This window comes from Trematomus bernacchii, unplaced genomic scaffold (genome assembly GCF_902827165.1).
Source record: "Trematomus bernacchii unplaced genomic scaffold, fTreBer1.1, whole genome shotgun sequence".
Taxonomy (NCBI): Eukaryota; Metazoa; Chordata; class Actinopteri; order Perciformes; family Nototheniidae; genus Trematomus; species Trematomus bernacchii.
In genome coordinates this window covers 2,056,104-2,074,191 of record NW_022987821.1, presented here as the reverse complement: position 1 = coordinate 2,074,191, position 18,088 = coordinate 2,056,104, and the positions used below count along the sequence as shown (strand labels likewise).

The 18,088-nt window shown below is 39.7% G+C and overlaps 1 protein-coding gene across 1 annotated transcript; it reads right to left on the bottom strand.

The window, feature by feature from the left end:
* Positions 1-6,570: 6,570 nt before the first annotated feature.
* Positions 6,571-14,987, bottom strand: LOC117499225 (cordon-bleu protein-like 1). The gene is made up of 10 exons (XM_034151603.1): positions 14,917-14,987; positions 13,174-13,304; positions 12,565-12,766; positions 12,213-12,465; positions 11,925-11,966; positions 11,762-11,844; positions 11,500-11,688; positions 11,194-11,275; positions 7,619-9,502; positions 6,571-7,201 (listed from the first exon to the last, which is right to left on the bottom strand). Exons 2-10 carry the CDS (start codon positions 13,263-13,265, stop codon positions 7,194-7,196), a joined length of 2,835 nt encoding a protein of 944 aa, XP_034007494.1. The 5' UTR covers positions 13,266-13,304; positions 14,917-14,987; the 3' UTR covers positions 6,571-7,193.
* Positions 14,988-18,088: the final 3,101 nt, after the last annotated feature.

Here is an 18,088-nt window from a genome sequence, read left to right as displayed (position 1 = left end):
CTTGACAGGTACCGTCAGTAAACACTGTTCTCAACCTTCTTTTTATATAACCTGATTTTATTTTATACTTCCCCAAGTACGCAGATGAGGTAGGTGGAAGTTAGTGAAAAATAAACGCAGGGAACGGTGTGCCAAAGTATTCCTGGCACCCGCCTGGGGCCACTGCTTTTTTACAATAAACATCTCTATTGCTACACTTTTTATGTGTTTACTTCATTTCATAGCATATTGTAAAGAAAAAGCTGCCAGAACTCTAAAAGCATCCACGTATAAATGGCCACTGTCCATATATCTTGTCTGTTAAATCACGATTTCATGCACGCAATAACAAATCCCAAATAAAAGTCTCCTGCTGTGTGTTGGGTTCGTGTTTGTTTAGCCCCGGTGTGAGGCCACGGAGGTTAAAGCTACCTTTTAGGCTTAATAAAAACCAGAGCTGGAAAGTGGTGTGAACACCTACCTTGAAAAACTTGATTTGAAAGCATCATTCTGCTGGCTCTGAACCGTCCACCTTAAACTCATAGCTGTACTAAACAATGCGTAAGATAAGGGGACGTTTCCGAGAAGGGGGGTTGAGTTTCCGTGGGCAGCTCTCAGGCCTGGTGAGAGGTATGCTCAGGAAACAGTTATCAACACAGACTTTAGGTGAGAGAAGTCATTAACTGCATTCAAAGATCCTCTCTTATCTTCTCCCTCTGGAAGTAAAGCGCTTCTGTTCTCCCGCTGGCCGACAATGGATTCCTGCCAGATCCTTCTCTCCTGTGTCTCTTTGACTTTTTCAATGTCTGTTAAAGGAAACAATATTGTACTTGTGTTTATAAAGAAATAAACCTTATACTGTAGCTAATTCTCTATTGGTCAGTAGTGGAATGTAATAAAGTACATTAACACTAGTACTGTCATTTAGTACAATATTTTCTTTTAATGTATGCTACTTTATACTTTTGAAAAACCATTATACTTTTTAAAAATTATTTCATAACTTCAGTTAGATTCAGATTATTAGCTAATACAAATGAAACCAACTAATAAATGCACATTTTGACGTATAGTTAAAATATTAAAATATCCAGCAGTAGTATATGAAGTAAATAAAATGATCTCTCCTTAACAGAGATGATATACACATTAATGCATCCATACCTTTTACCAGTAATTGTATTTATATCATTCTGAAATGGGCCATTATGCATAACAGGTACTTTCATTTGTAATACTCTAAATTCATTTTAAGCTAATACTTTGGTTCTTTTACTTCAGTAGAAGTTTTTTTACAACTTCAATAAATATGCCGTTTATATATTTTCATTTTATTTAACCCTTCAGCTTTTTTAAGTTAGTCTATGTTTTAAAAGCAGCATTTAAAAGACTAAAAAGAACATTTTCTAAAGCTGTCAAAAAGATTATGACTCAATTTGTAACTTTTCAATTTAAGAAAAGGCATAAAATTGTTCACTGTGGATTAAGTACTCCACAATAAGTGTTCATTTAGCTCTGTAAGAATTAAAGATATGAACATGAAAACCCTGTGTGTTGCAAGGAACAGGAGCGCCAAGAAGACAAATGTGACTAATTGTCATATAACCTCAGATTGGGGGCACGGAAGTGTCTAAATAATGGCAGCTAATTTGCTTTGTATTGTGTTTTCCTGATGGGTTTAAATTGAATGAGTCAGGATCCATTGTGTCGTAATGTGAAAGCTGGGGCGCTGGTTCACACCGGAGACATCCAAGGTCACGCTACTCCAACTGAAGGGGTGACGGAGAAGGGAGTGGGGGGGTTAAAGGAAGGCAGCTGAGTCAATGGACGGCCATTGGCACCAAATTCAACCTTGAATTATTGCTAGAGCTTCTCTATTAATCTAGAATACATTCTTTTTTTGTCATGCACATTAAAGATTATTCATTGTAATCCTCCCTAATGCCTCTAATTGGGCTTTTATGACTTACAAACTGTATCTTTGTCTCTTTTTCCTGCTTCTGGCGTTTGTTTTTCTTCCTTCCCGCCACGCTGCGGAGTGACATTGAGCCTCTCCCTGTCGGGGTGCTCTCCTGTCTCACTCCAGTGCACATTTTCTCTGTCCCCTCTCCTCCTCCCCGACACGATGAGCTTTTGACTGAATACATTATCCGAGCTGTTGTTCTGTTTGTTGTTGTTTTAGCATCCGAGAAAAGAGATGAATTATTAATGATGACAGACTCAAAAACAAAGGGGAGAATAAAAAAGTAGTCTTTTTTTTGTAGGGGCGCTGCTGCGGCTCCATCAAGAGGCTGGCAAATAAGACTGGAAAAGGACTTTAAAACACACGCATCACTTACAGTCATTTTGTTGTTTAGCAGGTATCAATAAAATACTCACTGGTTTATTCTGGGAGAAACAAACACTTAGTTTACTTAATACTTGGTAAACAAGACTGAATTTCTGGTTTATAGGCACAACTTTATACATTTGCCAACACTATATATTACAAATATTTCTACCATTATTTTCCAAGGTAATTTGTTTTTATTTTTTAAACCATGTGATTGCTTCTTTATTTAATATCTATGTAAACTCTTATATTTTGACCTTTTATGTGCACTGTACTTTGCGCTTTCAGTTCCCCGCTGCGTTATGACTAAAGGATTCTGATCCTGATACTGTACCATCACTTCATAATGATAGCTTTACCTCCTCGGAACACAAAATAAATCTGTAAGATTTTGTTGGGGCAAGCAATTTTCATTTAAATTAATCTATTACTATCACTGTTGTAAATCTAAATAACATAAGCTGGTATGCTAAATTACCTATATAAGCTAATATTTAACCTTTTAAGCCCCCTTTAAATGCAATTCTGACAAAAAGAAATCCCAATTTAATATGGTTTGTACCCCTTTTCCTAGAGACTCCCACTATAAAACGTTCCTGGTTCACCCTTCTGATTCATACACTGCAGATCACAAGCTGTTTTATAACTACTCAGTAATTTGAGTTAAATTGAGAGTCAATAAGGGAACATAACTAATTTATTAGCACATGCCTGAGGAGGAATGTTTGCATTTAAGGTCAGCTAAGGCAACAATTAATAGAAAATGAATTAAACACAATGCCAAAGAAAGAGAGATGCACAAGTTTGACATATTATGCAAAAAATCTCACATACTAGGATTTTAAAATAATCTTCTCAACAAAGTGTACAACATTATTCCTTATTAAAACAGCAGTTTGGATTATTCGGTGCAACATGTTGTAACAATCATTGTTGTCTGCCCCTGGTTTCTGTCTTAATACTCCCGTCAAAGTCAGAGTACCTATCTTAATTTCCCTGATCTGAAGCAGGGATTGCTGTGCCCCCTCTTGGTTATACATCAGCACTGCATCGTCAGTCCAAAAGCTTCATTATGGCCACCTCATGTGATCATTAGAGTGATTAGTCACAGACATACAGGAGGGTGGCACATCAGAAGCAGGAGACACATTGTTTCACTGTATAGGATCAGATGGCAGATTTGTCTAAAGAAACAGCCTGGGGTGACAAATTAACCGCGGTGATTGTGTCAGTTTGTCCCCGCGTTGAATGGCAGACGTCGGCCATTCATCACAGCACTTTCCTAGGGTTCAGTGAGGAGACTGAATGAAGAAGAATGATGGAGGGACAGGGCTTGTCCACCGTCAAACCGCTTCTGTTCTTGTTTATTTTCTCCTGCGCTGCCAAGCACCATGAATCAAACTAGCTTGACTTTGTGTCAAAACCACGTCCTCTACACCCATTTAAAACACGGCAGCCTTGAATTGTGATTGATTTTAACACCAAGCAGGACTATTTTTCCCCATCGTTTGTATTTATAGCGCCTCTTCTTCGACCAGGGGAAGAGGAGAGAGAAAAAAAGAAAAAAGGCCTGCGTGTTTGGAGTTTACAGGATCAAAGAAGAGGTAAATATCATTTCCATAACATTTGAACCAGTTAACCAGCAGCACAATGCAGATAAACACTACTGTAAGCGCCTGACAATGCCAATGAGGCAGGAACTCGGTGATTTGCCGCTTCGCCAAAGAGGAGGGAAGCGAGCGCCAACATGGAGGAGGTCAAAGGTCAACTGCGCTCTCCCTTCCAAGCCTCCCCTCCAGCGGTGGTGGTGTTTTAGGCAACCGAAGCTCACTTTTAGGGGGTGGGGGGGGGGGGTAGATCCCAAGGTGAATGGAAAGAATAGCTGCTTCCACACTGCCTGGGGAGGGCTACACTGCTTTGGGTGATTCACGTATTGATTATTTCTACCCAAGCATGGAGGTGCCATGTAAACACACATATATTAGCAGACTGCAACACATGTGCAGACACCGGAGTGGAAGCGCGCCCCCGGGCCTATACTCGCTGTTTTATAATCACATTCACCAGCTCGTGGGCATCTTCAAACCACAAGGCACATGCATCTGATGGAGAGCTAAATAGGACATGAATGAAGAGATGAAGGAATAAATAAATGATAAATGTGATGCGCTGTTTGTGTGGGCCACATATCGTGGTATTGATCTGAGCGTGTTTTGTGGGTGTGTGGACGTTTTTTATTGTTATGCTTGATCTGATGGATGCTAAATGTGTGGAGTTTTAATTGTTCTCAATGGTGCATTTAAAGTTTTATCATGTAAGTGGGATGGAAAATGGATTCTGTATGCTTTACTATTCAACGGGAAACTTTTATCTTTTTTTTATCACTTTCACAACTTCCCTCGACAAAAGTGTCTTACTGCCTTCTTTGGCATCCTTTAGTTGCCTTTGCTCAGTCTGATCTGATGGCTTATCTGATACACTATTGGCTAGCTGTCTTATTCTGTTGAGATGGAAATTACCAACAAGGCCTTCCACTTCAACCATTTGCATATTTAAATAGTCCGATATATGTTGAAAGGCTCTACCAAGAGGTTTTAGAAGAGTTGCCTCAGTCTGCCATGCTTTATATACTATGCTGTTTTTTTAAAGTCTCAATGTACAGAGCATTCATGTCAAGCTAGTCCTGAGATAATCAGGAACAAGCTTCATGCAAGAGATGAATTTCAATTGAAACCAGCTCCTGATTTCTTAATTGAACTTGAATTAATGTCTAGTCTTTACCCAGATTGGAGTCGTGTTCAAATGACCTTGACTGTTCGCTACAAGGTGAATCCTACCTTTAAGATCTTTTCCAAAAGCGAATACATTTCAAACTCTTACATTTACTTTTTTGCTTCTGCACTGGGAGTATCCTGCAGTGGCATATGTTTTCAAGACAGGTGTTATTTACTTCATATAAAATACCCTTCTTCCCCAAATTATTACAATCAATTTAAATTAAAACATTACATTTTATCTATATTTACTAAATGTTGTTGCCATAGAATTGTGATGATAAAAAATGAGACAGAATACTATATAAAAACAATGTACTGTCTATTATATACACACAATATATCAAATGTTTTTATTCTTGTTTTATTTATGATGTATTTGTGTCTATTCATTATGAAGTGTGTATTTCTCTGTACTTTTTTCAAATTATATTTTTTTATTTCATCCCTAAATTATATTTTTCTATATTATTTAAATTGGTAAAACGGTGCAATAGAGGGAATTTGGCTGGTAGAGATTTCGAAAATAATTTATTAAAAAGTTTAAAGAATGTTGTGGCCTGACAACACATTCTTTTTATGGTGTATATTTCTACATAAGTGAACCTGAAAATGAATCCATGGCCTCATCATCACTTCATTAACCCTGATGTGGTCGCATGACAGACGTGTCCTCCAGGATTTGAGACAGCTTGTCCCTGTCTCTCTCTCTCCTGAGACAATAATCACCGAGTTCTTCTTCAAAGGTCCACGTGTGCTGATAGCATCTCATATCATCACTGGATCATAACTGTACATGACAGAGTAGCATTTCATGTTGGTCTACATTATAAATCCAGTTCTCTTTTGTCTGCATAATCATGATCATCGCTGCTCAGGTTGAAATCCAACCTTTCCCTAAAAACAGAGAATGCCAGAGTTGTCACTAACATTGGATATCAGTGCTTTGGGCTGAAAAAGAGCTGTTTCTCTTTCCACAGACTTTAGACTCTCCCTTAGGGGCGGTAATGGCATTCTCCATGACAACGGCGGTGTGACACGGCTGTGCCCTTGAGGGCCGGGCGCTCCCTCTGGGGGGGTGGGGGGAAACACGACAGGGTCAACGGTCACCTCCCATCATCCACCAGCAACCCATCCTCTCTCCCCGTCTCCTCAGGTGGAATTGCAGAGAGAAAGAAAAGTCTTGAAGCTAGCCCACTCAGTCCAGGCCTGGCAAACGTGGAGCTTTAGCCACGGGCGGTTCTGGCGAGGTCTCTACCTCGCACAGCTCCTTGCTGTTCCTCCAAGGCCAGGGCTGGATCAATACGTATAGTGCAGCGGATTCTTTTGGCACCCAAGTATAGCTATGCAGTATCGCCCCGAGGTGTGGGTCCGTTAAAGACACAACAGTGTGTGCAAAGTGGACTGAGTTTATTCAGGAAGGTGTTGGCATAAAACTGATTTCAACACTGATTTGTTTTGCAAGAAATACAATAAATTCTCATGTCATTAAATGCAGGTTTATTCTGGGAAAGTCCTTATAATTGACAGACAAAGCATTGCGAAAAATAAATATTATAATAATGTGTCATGTGAGTTCATTAATGCTCTTGAGCCATAAGAAAACAATATTAACTGTAGCTTAAAATAATAAAATGTGTCTCTGAGACTTCACATAAAACCTCATCTATAGATTTGATTCTTTTTTAAATAATACTGTACTGCCACCTGCTGGCCAAACAGCAAATCAGTTGTACTGCATTCTTTATAAATTATAACATTTACAACCTAGAGGAAAACTAACTCTGGCACAGAAATAAAATAAACCTATTATTGCACATTCATTTGTTTTACACAAACAAAAACTCTCACGTCAGCTTTGCATCCGCCTTGGCACATCTTCAATAAAAATTCAAAAGGAAGTAAAGAAAAAACAGGACGTTGTCTCTATCCTGTACATTTGGCTGTGTGGACAAAATATTTATGTTCAACATAATCTAAAGTCCAACTAAATGAGACGGCAACGTCTCTTTGAACTAAAAAATACAAGAATACAAAAAAAGTCAGTTGCTTGTCATAAAACTGATGCAAAAATACTGTTCATCTACTTAGAAATGATCCAGGGACAGTCAGGCACCTACAGAAGAGAAGAAGACAAAACTGAAAGAAATGTATATCACGGTTTTCTTCTATATGCAGGTATTAAAATGGCGACAAGATATACAGTCAGATGCCCAGAAATGTCCTCCTTTTTCTATGTTAGATGTTATTTTTCAAAGGAAATATGGATTGAAGACATATATTTATTTGTTTAAACGATTAGGGGCTTATTTGTGACATTTCTTGAATAGGAGACTTTGCTATGGCTTTGTGGTGAAATAGTGTTGTCTTCTTTCAGTTTTTACTCTTCAGTAGTACATCTGCAACTTTGTACAACTACTGGCTTTAAAACACAATGACAAACCAAGCGGGAAATAGTGCAGTACTGCTACGTATCTGTATCACATCAAAGCTAAAGCACTAAACCCTAAAATCAGTGGTCTGTGGAACTCACCATTTTGGTAGGGGGACCTGGGGGGTGATGGAGGTGTACCGAGTGGTCTGCTCTGGACCTGAGCGCCTAAACCCTTCCCTGTGCTCCTGAGATGGGACCTCTGCACGCGCAGCGCTACGGCCTCTGCAAACCTGGAGGGGGCTGGGTTAGCAGGTTTTCTGGAAGACTCCTTCTGATGAATCCCGTTGGAGGTAGGACTTGGTTGCTGAGAAGAAGACAGAGAGGAAGCATCTTCTTTCTCCTCTATGGTTTCTTCAAAGTAGACGGGTGGAGGAGGGGGAGGGAAACAGTCCTCGGTTTCTTCCTCTTCTTGAACCACTTCCTGCTTCACTTCAGCGAGTGAACCACAATGGTTTACGTCTTTACTCTCAGACTCTTCATTGTGGCTTTGATCCTCCAAGATGATCTGACCGTCACGCGGAAGTTCAGAAGGTTCTGCACTCTGGAAAGGTGTTTCAAACTGTTCTGGACTTCCCAAGGGTGGTTCGGAAGGTTCTGGACTCTGCAGAGTTTTTTCGGAAGACTGTTGAATCTGCAAAGGTTTTTCAGAAAGTTCTGGACTACCCAAAGGTTTTTCAAAAGGTTCTGGACTACCCAAAGGTTTTTCAGGGGGTTTTGGACTCTGCAGGGGTTTTTCACAAGTTTCTGGACTCTGCAAGTGTGTTTTTGAAGAGCCTGGACTCTGCAAAGCCGTTTCGGAAGGTTCTGGACTACCAGAAGGTTTTTCAGGGGTTTTTGGACTCTGCAGAGGCGTTTCAGAAGGTTCTGGACTACCAGAAGGTTTTTCAGGGGTTTTTGGACTCTGCAGAGGCGTTTCAGAAGGTTCTGGACTACCAGAAGGTTTTTCAGGGGTTTTTGGACTCTGCAAAGCCGTTTCAGAAGGTTCTGGACTACCAGAAGGTTTTTCAGGGGTTTTTGGACTCTGCAAAGCCGTTTCAGAAGGTTCTGGACTACCAGAAGGTTTTTCAGGGGTTTTTGGACTCTGCAAAGCCGTTTCAGAAGGTTCTGGACTACCAGAAGGTTTTTCAGGGGTTTTTGGACTCTGCAGAGGCGTTTCAGAAGGTTCTGGACTACCCAAAGGTTTTTCGGAACATTCTTGAACCAGTATTGTTTTTTGAGAAAGGTCTGGACTACGCAAAGGTTTTTCAGGAGGTTCTGGACTCCGGCAAGGTGTTTTAGACGGTTCTTGACTCCGCACTGGTTTTCCACAAGAGTCTTGAATCTGCAAGGGTGATTCAGAAAGTTCTGGACTACGCAAAGGCTTTTCAGGAGGCTTTGGACACTGCAGAGATTTCTCAGGAGGTACTGGGTGCTGTAAAGGTGTTTCAGTCCCTGGTGGATCCTCTTCAGGCTCAGCAGTAGAACCTTCACTCTCAGGGTGATCTTCTACGGTTCCCTGCTCTGTGGTGAGTTCAGGATCGTAGGACTTCCCAGAGGGAACCACTTTAAACGTGGTCATTCCCTTCCTATGTGCGGGATCCTGCCACTCAGTTGGGAGTTTGTGTTCTAGAACAGATTCTACGCAGAACCCCCCGTTAACCGAACGCCCCGGAGTCATGGACTTTAAGGAGTCGTCGTTGTAGAGCTTTGGGAAGGAGGCAGAGTTCCTCACACGCCTGACCAGCGCTCCTTTGGACATGGAGGACATCAGGACTTTGGCAAGAGCAGAGCGGGCGTCAGAGAGGTCTTTGCCCCGAAACGAAGGCAGATACGGGTCAGCCACTTCATAGAGATGAGCAAATGAACGGGAGGAGGGTGAGGATGAACGTAAGAAGGATGAAGAGGAACGTGGATGGGATGGTGATGGTGATGAAGACGAGGGCAGTGATACAGATTCTGACTCGTCACTTTCTCTCAGATCCTCTGTCAGGGAGTCTACGGACGCTGGAGAAACAGGAATATTCAAATTAAGGGTCTTCAAAACACAGAGTCAACTTTAATTAATGTTACTTTTAAGGAAAGTAATATTATCAATGAAAGTTCTGCATAAAGAACAGCAACATTCATTATTAAAATATAACGATAACATAAGAAAATGGAATAAGTAACATAAGGGAACTTGGCTCAAATGGAAAACCCTTATGAATCCATTTTAGTAGAAAATTAAGAGACACATTTTTTTAAATAAATCAATCGTAAAGTTGATTTGATTAATACCAGTTTTATTGTTATAAGAGAAATAACAATGAATTATGAATATAAACTTAAATGAATAAATAAATCAGAAAAAAAAGATGAAAGAACCAGAATGAAACATAAATATATAAAACACATATATACTGTAATAGTCAATTAAAAAGAAGAAAAATAAATTAGCATAAAATACAAAGATTTGAAGTATTGATCTGGCTTATGGTGTGTTTTGAAGTAAAGGCACAGCAGTAAGTTCACAAAAGTAATCCATTGAAAGAAAAACACACAAAAAAAGACAAAAGAAGAACAATACAGAATTTCCACCAAAAAACAAGCAGACAAAATAAAAACAAGACAAATAAATAGCTTTTAAGTGCAGTGACAGACATCCATAAAAGCAACTAAGTTGGAAATGAGGAAGAAGAGGCCAGCGCAGGAGGAGGACGGACAGGAGGAATAGGGATGATGGAAGGAGGAGAGGAAGAGGAGACAGCAGCCCTCAAGCCCCCCCTCCAGGTAACACAGAGTCTGTAAGCAGGGAGAGGAGAACGCTTTAGGGCAGCAACGTCTGAAGCTTTAAAGACAAACACAGTGATGAACATGCCCTATTGAACGTGCACAGTCTGTGATCATGTGAGTGTAGGAGGACAGGATGGAGAGTGTGATCAGCAACTCTTGGCTGGGAGTTGTTTTTCCTGCAGAGGATTGATACAAAAAACACGGGAGGGAGCCGAGACTGCTGAGGGCAATTAAGTTGGATAATTAGATTTTGAAAAGAGCATTTTCTATCAGCTCAAAATGTCTGCTTTCTTAAACTGTAGTATGTGCTTCTGTGTTTCATTGTGAAGTGATTCTGGCTAATTACAGGTCCCTAATAACCTAATATCAGAATGGTCAGAATGAAAGGGAACAGCAGGTGGGTGAGCATATCACACTAATACAGGGAGAGTGAGCACTCGGACAATAGAGGGATTTATCTTGGAACAGCCTGTATGAACAAAGCGCGGCGGGTCACTTTAATTGCCCTGAACGGGGTTAAATTGTTCCGACTGATAAAAGCCGCGTTTCGCTCTGGATATAAAGCTTCTATTGGCTTTGACATTTTAATCTTGATTTAACTTCAATCTGTCTTGACCCGGTGTGGCGCTGGCTGAAGCCGTGTGGATTTGGCAGGTACAAGAATTCACCCCACTCTAAAGCTGTTTGATTTTTTTTACGGAAATACTGTAAAAGGTCAATTGGGATTATTCCACCAGCATATTTCATATCCTCTGCCGTTTCAATGATGCTTCAGTGGATGGCAAAATAAAGAGAAAGATACTATGTGATGGTACTGACCTAAACTTATATTTTATACCTCTCAAATAGTCACATTTTACATTTTCCCCCCCCCCAGTCAAATTGAAAGCTCAAAGGTCTTTAATCATGAATGCAGGTTTTACCTTTGACCTCCTGGTGGGTGTTAACACAGGGTGGGGGTGGGGCCCTCCTCTTGGTGCTCCTTAAGGTGGAATCTGCTGACCTCTACGATGACAAAACAAATCCTTTTATTAGCGTGTTTTTTCATTGAGAGCATTTATACCACCATTTTCCAGCTTTATGTGGGAATGTAGCGTTACACATTACCCTGAATATCAAATATTTCATGGATAGACTGCATGTGTTAAAAGGGGTATCATACACTAACAAACACTCTTCTTTCCTTAGTGGAAGTGGGTACATTTCCACCATCCCAGCACCTACTGTACCTGTGACTCTCCGACATGACAGTTCCCGAGGTTGTTGGGGACGCTCTGTGAGGCCCCGATGGGCGGCTGAGGGGCCCGTCTCTTCTTGGGCATCTCCAATGGCAGGGTGTTCGAGGAGGAAAGTACCCGCACATTGTCTCCCACTTGTTTTTTGGGAGCAGGAGAAGCTGGGGCACTCCTTTCCCCGTCCTGGAAAGAGGGGGAAATATAGTTAGGAGCAGAAGACGTTAAAGAGTCAGCCATCTTTGACAACATGATGTACCATTGCAGCTTTGTTCTTCTTCTTTCTGAATAGGCTGAGGAATCCTGTGTTGTCCTTCTGTTTCTTCTCCTGCTTTGGCAGGTCTATATGATAATGAAAGATCTTGATTAGTAATGTAGCAAAAATGGTTGATCATATTTGAGAGTGTGTATGAATGTGTTACCTTGTAGTGGAGGTGGTGTGATGACCTCTGTTTGAGTGACAGCTGATTCAGGCAGAAAACAATGACATTATGAGGTCAGATTTGAACAAATATATATAGAAGCAGGTATATTTTAGGAACTAAACATCTTATTTTAGATGTTGACCTTAGGGTTTTGTCGAAGAAACTAAAAAAAAACAACCGTGAAGTTCAACTGTAGGGTTTTTATCAACAATTTAAGCAGGAAATATGTCTGGAATAGGCTGGAAATGGATATCAATATATATATCAATATGTCCTCTAACGCACCTGCTTCTTGGGGCTCAGGCTCCTTAGCGGCTGTGTCTTTGGCAAACACTTCCCTCAGTCCGTGCTCATTTAAGGTCTTGCTCAGGTCCAGAGGCTCTTCAGAATAAGAGTCTTTCAGTAATATGGTGGTCTCCACTTGAAACTCACACTTGTCACACACCGCTGGCAGCAGCATCTCAAGGGCCACTCTTGGATTGACTCGCACCACCGTCTTATGGGACTTATTGTAGTTTATCAACAGACGAACAGATGCCTGCAGAGAGAGATGATACGTACTGTTTATCTTATGCAACAATGGAAAGAAAGTCTATGGCTTAAATTGTGTTTTTGTACAGATTTAAACCACTTTTACCTCAGGCATGTATGGCCTCCTGATCTTTTCCTCCACCACTCTGGGCTTCAGCACAATCTTCTCCGCTTCCAGGGAGCCAATAGGAGAGTTGGGTTTGAAGCTGATGTTGTTCTTGTTAGGCGAGAGAAACTCAACAGTGTAGTCAGACGGATTCAGATGGTAACTCGCACAGAGGGTCACCAGTAAGTCCATCACTGGTTTACTATTAAGAGAGAGTGAATAATTGACCATCAATAACAGATACTGTATTACATCCAAAGATCTTGCAAAGGTATGAAACTGACAGGTGAAACTTTATCAAAACACTAGAGGTTGACAAAGAGGAAATAGACCAAACAAAGGTATTAAAGTAATTGAAAAGGCTATTTATATTGTTTTTAAATGTTTCAAATCAATGCAGCTGAGCTCAATATATTCTGATTTGTGTAGTATGGCTTAAGCTCCAAGACTATTGTATACAACATTTCCCATAATAAAATTTAAACCAGCATGTGAATAAAACAGGTCAATGGCATCAAAAGTGGCATTAGCATTTAGTTTTGAAAATGAAAAAGCCGTAGTGCCTTTAGTTTTTGCACATTATCTGTATGTTTGTGTAATAGGGTCTACCTTCCATGCACTGTGGCGTTTTTCTCCATCCCCCCTGGCAGAACCACAGACAGACAGTGGTCTCTGTCCAGTGGATTCTCCTGCTCACCCATCGCCAGATCAGATGCTGTTCCCAACGTCAGGTAAACCTCCTGAAAGGGAACACATATTTCAGTAATTAGTGTCAATGGGAGAACCATACCTCATATTACCTCACACACACAGATGGTGTCAGGGTGGCAGTGTGAAATGTCTTACTGCTGCTTGAAGACATTCCAAGAATGAGATTAGAAGGACTAACTACAACTCCCATAGAGAAGGTACATCTAAAAATATATTATTCATTGTATTGATGCAAATGTCATCATGAACAACCCAAATAAAATCATTTTATCTTAGAATATGAAGAAACCCAGCAAATACACCCTTTTAAACGGTTATAAAAAAAAAGTGTGGTTACATTTCTGTGTGTTGATTAATGGCGTAATCGTTTCAACTCGATTCACTGTGGAGTAAATCTGATTATGCTTTTACAGATTACTGTTTATTAAAAAGTTAACCTACATCTTCGTTTTGCTACAGATACATCCTTATATGTGACATTTAAGGCTACTTATTTACCTGCCAAAACTTTGAAACGTCAAAGAAATGGGGCAAATAAATAGTGTCAAACGTCAGCGGTTACCTGAAGAGCCTCTTTCCTCAAACCTGACGGTCCAAATCCAAATCCGCCAACCGAACTAGTTCCACTCAGAAATTACGTCACGTTGAAAGCTGAGTTACAACCACAAATTTAAACGCATGCAACTTTAGTTTTCTACTGAAAATTACGAAGCGACTTGCAACGCTATCCTTCGCTTTTAAGATGAAGTTAGACCCTCCTCGTCTCCCATCTAATTTAACCGCTGTCACTTTTGCCCTTTGCCCTTTTGTAGGTGTTTATCGTCGCCTCTCTAAACAGTTTGATTAAAGTCAACGACCATTCTGTATGTAGTCGTTAATAACCTTATGCTAATTTCTACTAGTTCTAATTATTACAATTTTCTATATAGTATTTTGTTTTCTAGAGTTATAAAATAATTTAAAAAAAATAGAGACTGATAGTTTGCTAATAAAAACGGTAGCATATTAGTTTAGATGCTCAAAGTAGAGCATATTATCCACATAGGTCTGTTAATAGAAAAAGAGAAATAATATTCAATGTAATTTCTCTGGTAAACTGCTCCATAGTTAACATTGTTTCACTATTATGTTCTTTATTTTACATGTTTGTGTTCCTATTCTCATGCTATTGCCCTACCAGTTCTGTTAACACAATATTTATTTTACAAAATAATATTTTGTGTTCATAGCCTAATGCTTATTCCTACTAGTTATGCTAAAAACAAGTTATTTCTTTTTTATTTCTAGACAAACATATACAGAAACTGCAAAAAACAAGCTTTAAAGTAAGCTAATAATATAACTAGCATCGGTGGAAATAATATTTAGTGTTATTCTCCTGACTTTATATTATAAGGACACCATGAAACCTGTTTTTTATATCAACAAACAATCTATTTATATAGCTCATACATGAATAGATCCATACCATCCTGTCTGTCCTCAGCCTTGTTGTCTAACAGTAATGCTGGCTGCCAAATAAGATTACAGTGTTTCTACAGTAAGAGGGATTAGGGCTTTTAAAGGGCTGCGTCTCCCTATGCTCCCATATTTAGAAACCCTTAACTGATTATAAATGCACCCATAGCTTTTCACACTTACCCGTGTCCACAGATTCTTCCCATTCTCTGTTACCGTCCTCTTCTGTTTTATTAAGTGTTTGAAGAAGAGAGATGTTCTTCCCCCTGTAATCCCTGTTTAGCAGACAAGCCACCACACCTCCAGGCCCTGCCCCGTCATGTGACACTCTGTGCATGTCTGTGTGTCCTGTGAGAGTGCTTGTGGGGGGGGGGTATCTGCATGGGCATGTGTATGGTGACCTGGTGAACCTGTCTGCAATGAGAAAGCTCTCCCTTGACCACATCAATGATACAAATAAAGAAGAATACTACAATTTGTAGAAAGGCCTTTAATCCCACTGATCCTCCAATAGCAGTATCTCGTCTGACAGTAAATGCAGTTATAATGTTGGTATTTTTTTGCACTTTTGTTCCGCTGGAAAATCACACTCTCCTGTCACTCTTCCTCTCCTCCATGTTTAACCCAGCTGGGTGTTCATGCCTTTCAGGGCTTTTAAGGTCTTCTGGGAAACGTAGTAAATCACTTATTGTGTAGAAGTAGGCAGGTTGCGAGAGAATTGTAGACCAAAAATAACCCTAAGAGTGCATTTCACCATTGATACTCAACCTTGACCCCATAAATTGTCACAATTGTTTCATTTTTGTAGTCTTGAACTATGTAATCGTATAGCCCCTCCATCAAGTCTCATGTGGAGTATCACTTACTCTCACTATAGGTGGGAATGGGTAATTATAGAACAGTTATTCATCAAAAGCCTTGACTAATGGAATTTGTATTTATCTGATAAGTCATTCCACCCATAAAGAGATCAGTTGTTAGCCCGTTAATGACTGAAAGACAATGATTGCTTGTATTATCATGCAAAGCACCTGATTTGTCTGAATACAGTTAGTAAACAGTAGCAGGCAGTTAGTGGGAGTTTTAATCAAATGAAGCCAGGGAACACATGCTCACACCTACTGTAATCTTGTAATCTCATTGTGAAGTCTGTCGGGGAGAATCAATGGGATTGTGCTGTAAACAGATCAGTGTGTGTGTGTGTGTGTGTGTGTGCGTGTGTGTGTGTGTGTGTGTGTGTGTGTGTGTGTGTGTGTGTGCGTGTGTGCGTGTGTGCGTGTGTTTGCGTGCGTGCGTGCGTGCGTGCGTGCGTGCGTGCGTGCGTGCGTGCGTGCGTGCGTGCGTGCGTGCGTGTGTGTAGGGGTTAATGAACTGCTTATGATGACTAACAGATGAACAGAAAGCCTGTTAGTCACACTACCCAGTCTGCCTCCATGTCTCATCTTTTGTGAAATGGAAGAAATGCAGTGTCTCGAGGACAGAGATGGATTTAGCCTCGGCCTATAGCAGGGTTTCCATCCTCATTGTGCGATGGCGTGACACTCAAGCTTTATTTTTCCCGTCAGAAGGAAATCAAGATGGCAACAATATGAATTTGTTTCCTCTTCTCCACATTGGATGTGTAGGTCCACTCTATTGTTGAATACATTCATGTAAACTCAGGAAGTGTTTACCCAGCAGTGCACAGAATATGGACTGCTTGATCTATTTTCTGTTTTATATAAACTTGTGAACTGTCTGTTTTTCCAGCTTCACTGTAAAGAAAGCAGAGCAAGAAACAGAATGCTACATTAGAGTGTTGCTGCCAAATAGAAGCCTTCTTATTAAGTGCTACAACAACTTCAAAGAGTAAAAAATGACCACATAAGTGACTGAAATGCCCATCCTCGATATTGACCTACAAAATATCAGTCAAAGAGACACATACAGATGAGAAAAAGACTCAAAATGACCACAAAGAGATGCAGAAAGAGGCCAAAACAACTGCAAGGAAAAGCAAAACTGCACAGTGACTATGAAAAGGGGCAAATTTAAACACACAAAAAGCTATTATTGACTACTAAAAGACAAAAACAATTATAAAGTGACCACCAATACACGCAGTGACAAAATCACAAAATGACCACAGATAAAAACGAATTGACCACAAAAACAGATATAAAAACAGATGCGCAACGACTACTAAAACAACAACAAAAAAAGGGAAATACAGCTATAAACTCTGTGTTTTTATCCTTCCTTGGGCACAGCCTAACTCTGACTTCCCACTGTTTGAACATGGCTTCCAAATTCATCACTTTGTTTCTAATGAAACATGCAGCAATGTGACAGAGAGATGTCGATATGCCGCTGAGGAAACATTGTTCACACTGAGGGAATACAACCAGACACACTGCACTTTCTACCCCTTTTCCACATGGATGTTTCAGTGTTATGTATAGTTACATTTATTTGACCACGTATTATTAATCAGGAGTCACTTTCTTCAGCAGAAAAACATAAATAATATTATATAAATTGCATTAATGCCTGCTTGTAAAAGTATGTTTAAAGGAGTTGTCAGTTATGTTCATATGGAGATGTGAAAGTGAGAGTGACATGCTACTCCACTGAGTACCACTCACCGAGGGGTGGAGTTTACACACTCTTTTTCAAATCTTAAATTGAGTTTGACCCCTTATTTGAACACACCACTATGAAATAGATTCATACAGTATGTGGGCCATTTTCAGAATATGTTATATCCCTGTATTATAATTTGTTGTCCATTTATGTGTTATTTTATATTTTGCAGATGGTAAAGGAGTCACTAACTTTAATTGCTTTCTATAAATCATTAGTAGATTTAACTTGGAAGTGTAAAGTAGCATAGAATGCAAGTTGAAGTACTCAAAAATGAACTTAAGTACAGTACTTGAGTAAATATACTTAGTCACTTTTACTTTGTAATTTAAAAGGTAATTCCACTGACTGTCCACAAGATGGCGTCAATTCACAAGAAAACCAGAGGGAGTTCAATACACTAGTGTGGAGTCCACGTGCTTTCTCAAACACCACTATTATGCTATAAAGTTGCATGTACAAACACGTATAGAAATTGACAATAAAATATAATCAGACAGTATAAAAAGAACGACAACAAATAGGTTATAGTATTTCCTTTAGCTTTATTTATTTTAAGAATAACCAGCTTAAAAAGCTTGAAAACTAAAATATAGGCTTTTTTTTTCAAACAAAACGAAATTGATTGTATTGTAATTACATTAATGATAACTTTAATGAATAATTAAACGACAGGAAGTTACCAAAATAAAACTAATTTGAACTGAATGACTACATTATGGTATAACGTAGC